The sequence below is a fragment of the Laetiporus sulphureus genome (genome assembly GCF_001632365.1).
Source record: "Laetiporus sulphureus 93-53 unplaced genomic scaffold LAESUscaffold_219, whole genome shotgun sequence".
NCBI lineage: Eukaryota > Fungi > Basidiomycota > Agaricomycetes > Polyporales > Laetiporaceae > Laetiporus > Laetiporus sulphureus.
The window spans coordinates 1-3,051 of record NW_024468728.1 but is presented as its reverse complement, the minus strand read 5'-3'; the positions used below and the strand labels follow the sequence as shown (position 1 = coordinate 3,051).

Genomic DNA, 3,051 nt, shown 5'->3' with positions numbered 1-3,051 from the left:
CAAGAAGAACTGTGCACTGGTCAGGCGTCCTCTTCTCTTGGTCCACCCGGAACTCGATTCAAGGTGAACAAGGCTGCACCTCCCACAGCACAGATCACTCAGTCAGATTCACTTGTGCACTTGCCGTATTCGGCTCCTCCCACTGATGAGTATCCATGTGATATTTTTCTCTTCAGCAATTACAATGTGTGTGCTTCCTCACTGTTTAAATGATGGTACATCCTAAAGCCACTGCAGTTCACAGACGTTCAGCGAGAATTGAAGGTCTTCTCTCCACTTTCTGACGGTGATTTTACCGTGTCCGATCGTTCTGCTTCCATGACTGGCACTTCATTCCCCCCCGGCCTTCGTTTCCCCACGGCAGCTATTCTCGGGACGCACTTCATTGTCGCTGGCACCTATCTTTCACAGACCTACCAATCTTTCTCAATGTGGGCGCTGGATCTCATCAATATGACGTGGTCGCGCATCGACCCTGGCAGCGCACTCGCCATGGGCTCGTGGTTCCGAAGCTGCCTTTGGCCCGCCGCGAACAAGTTCATTGTGTTTGGCAACCGACATGGAAATCTCGTCGAGGATTACAATTGCCACCTCCTCAGCTGGGACCATGTGACGTGCATTGATCTGGAGGCCTTCGGCATCTACCAGCTGCCTTTTCCTGTGCTGGACGTACCCTCGCAAGAGCTCGGCCTTGCAGCCTTCGAGGAGGGTGTTCTCACTGATTTCGAGATCGTGTGCGATGATGGCCGCAAGATCAGGTGCTCGCGCAAGATGCTCGAAGAGCGCTGGCCATGGTTTAAGGAGCAGCAGAGGCGATTCATTCAGGCAGCGAAGCGAGAAGCTGAGGCGATGCCAACGATCCCAGAACACATTCCTCTTCCTGAGCTACCTGGCGGGTACGACGGGCAGGAGCCTCGTCCGGACCCACACCTGACCCCGCGTGCGTTCCACCTGTCGGAGCCCTACCCAATTACCCTGGCGCTCGTGCAGTACTTCTATTCAATGGCGCTGATCACGCCTCTGCAGCATGCGCCCGCGATCCTCACCCAGCTGATGCTTCTGTCGAGTATGTACGAGCTGGCCCACCTACAGTCACTCGTCAAGCATGCGATGCATCGCGCGCTGAGCTATGCGACATCGGTGGGCATATACGGGGTCTCGACACTCTGTGGCTGCCGGAGCCTTCAAATCCGGTATTTCTTTCCCCATTTCCCAAGTATCAATATCTGATTAGTGGCTGATGTGGCGCAGGGCACTTCGTGTCATCGTGGTAAGCCCTGTTTGCATCATGCAATATGAAAAGAAGGGTGTTGAGCAATGGGCTCTAGGCGTACAGTCAGAAATGCCCTTCTCGCATCCGTGCGCGTCCTGACAAGGACAGTTTGTCGGGTGAAAAGCCCCCATACTCAACAAAGGGAAGTGGGAATGGCACCGATGGGGCTGAAGGCGGTGGCGCGGGGCCATCTGAACCTCCGAGTGCGGCACGGCCACGCAAAATATCCGACGCGTCCTATATGCACGGCTCATCCGAGGGCGGCTCCGGAGGTGCCAATGTCGGGTACAGCAATGCATCAAGTGAGCGGCCTCTGCTTCTTCGTGTGGACTGGCTGATCGTTGTTGGCCCCCTGAACCCTTAGACCCGATGCCGTCGGCGGAGTCGGACGCAACCTCGCTTGTGACGTTGCGCCGCCCTCGTGCAAGGTTGGAGGTTGTCTATTCAGCCAGCCAGTTGCCGAGCCAGGGAGTAGGTCAGTGATTGCAATTTGACTATATAAGTGAGTTATAAGTTCGCAAGACTCATGGGCGCGCATGGCGGTTACCAGCAGGTTCGTTCCGCCCAGAACCGGAAACAGCTGTTGCTACGAAGGTGTCTATCCCTCCGGCGCGACCTTCCAAGCGCCCGTCCATGGCGTCCGCAGTTACCTCACCTTCGTCAAGCAGGCGGACGTTGCGAAGCAGCCACCGAAGCAGCACCGTGTCTTTGTCAACGGACAGAGAGTTGTGTACAATCGTCGAACTAATGTCGCCGACCATTCAGACTGATGAGAATGCGTCGAGAACACCAGTTTACGGCAGTCGGTCTCACGCGGACTCCCTTCTCGATGTCTATCGCAACACAGAATTGGTGCAGGCCCAGTGCGTTGATGTAGATCCGTTGTCTTCACTCTCCTATCTGTCTTCCAGCAGCAGCTCATTGAACACGGAATCCACCCAGGGTGATTTCTGCCAGGCTGCTGTCTTCTCACCCACTCAGGCTCCATTCCCTGCTTTCCACCTGCCCTTGACGCCCCGACGACCCACTTGGGATGGGGAGTCGCTACCATCGCTGAAAACGTCCACTCCACATAGCTCTCTCTCCACGCCTAGTCTAAGCTGAACGTCTTCGTTCCATCGCTCGCCACCGGTCAGCCCGACGGCTGCCACCTTGTCTACTCCAATGGATATAACTCCCATATCTGCGCACGGTGCCCTGGCGCTGGAGGCGATCGATGAAGTCAACCCTCCTGAGGACGCAGAATCGCTGCGCGATCTGTTCTACAGCGATACGTGGGCGAACTCGTCGCTTCCGATCCTGTCTATGCAGGCGCAATCTGATTCTGTCCATGAATGCGGCCCAAGTCGGGAGGTAGCACAAGAGAGGTCGACGTCGGACAGCGGGCCAGCTAGCAAGCGCGAAGAGCACAGACCGAAAAAGGTGAACATCACATCTGCGGTTGCAGTGTCGTCCTCGAGAAGCGGCTCTCCTGCTCAACATATCTCTCGCACGGTGGTCAACAGGTCAAAGCTAAGTGCAAGGAATGCTATCGCACGGCTCTTCACCAAGGATGTGAAAAAGACACAGACCGTGAAAAATCCTTTCCACTTCAATGGTTCCGCTCCAAACCTCAGCATGACCAAAGCTGAGGAGAAAAGGGGGGAAAAAGCGGCTGCGCGGGCACAAATCGACAAGCTGGCCATTGAGAGCTTACACAGTCCGCTGGAGGTGCACGCCCAGCAGAACGACCGCCTGTGTCATTAAGGTGGTGTGCTCGCAGCCCTCGGGGTGAGACT

At 56.0% G+C, this 3,051-nt stretch overlaps 2 protein-coding genes across 2 annotated transcripts; both read left to right on the top strand.

The window, feature by feature from the left end:
* Positions 1 to 1,230, top strand: LAESUDRAFT_667897 (uncharacterized protein; the record flags this gene model as incomplete). The annotated part of the gene is made up of 2 exons (XM_040905345.1): positions 1 to 186; positions 238 to 1,230. Coding segments are annotated over 2 exons (1,179 nt in total), but the record flags the coding sequence as incomplete, so codon positions are not given.
* A 1,207-nt stretch (positions 1,231 to 2,437) lies between these two features.
* Positions 2,438 to 3,019, top strand: LAESUDRAFT_765458 (uncharacterized protein; the record flags this gene model as incomplete). The annotated part of the gene is made up of 1 exon (XM_040913681.1): positions 2,438 to 3,019. One exon carries the CDS (start codon positions 2,438 to 2,440, stop codon positions 3,017 to 3,019), a length of 582 nt encoding a protein of 193 aa, XP_040757240.1.
* Positions 3,020 to 3,051: the final 32 nt, after the last annotated feature.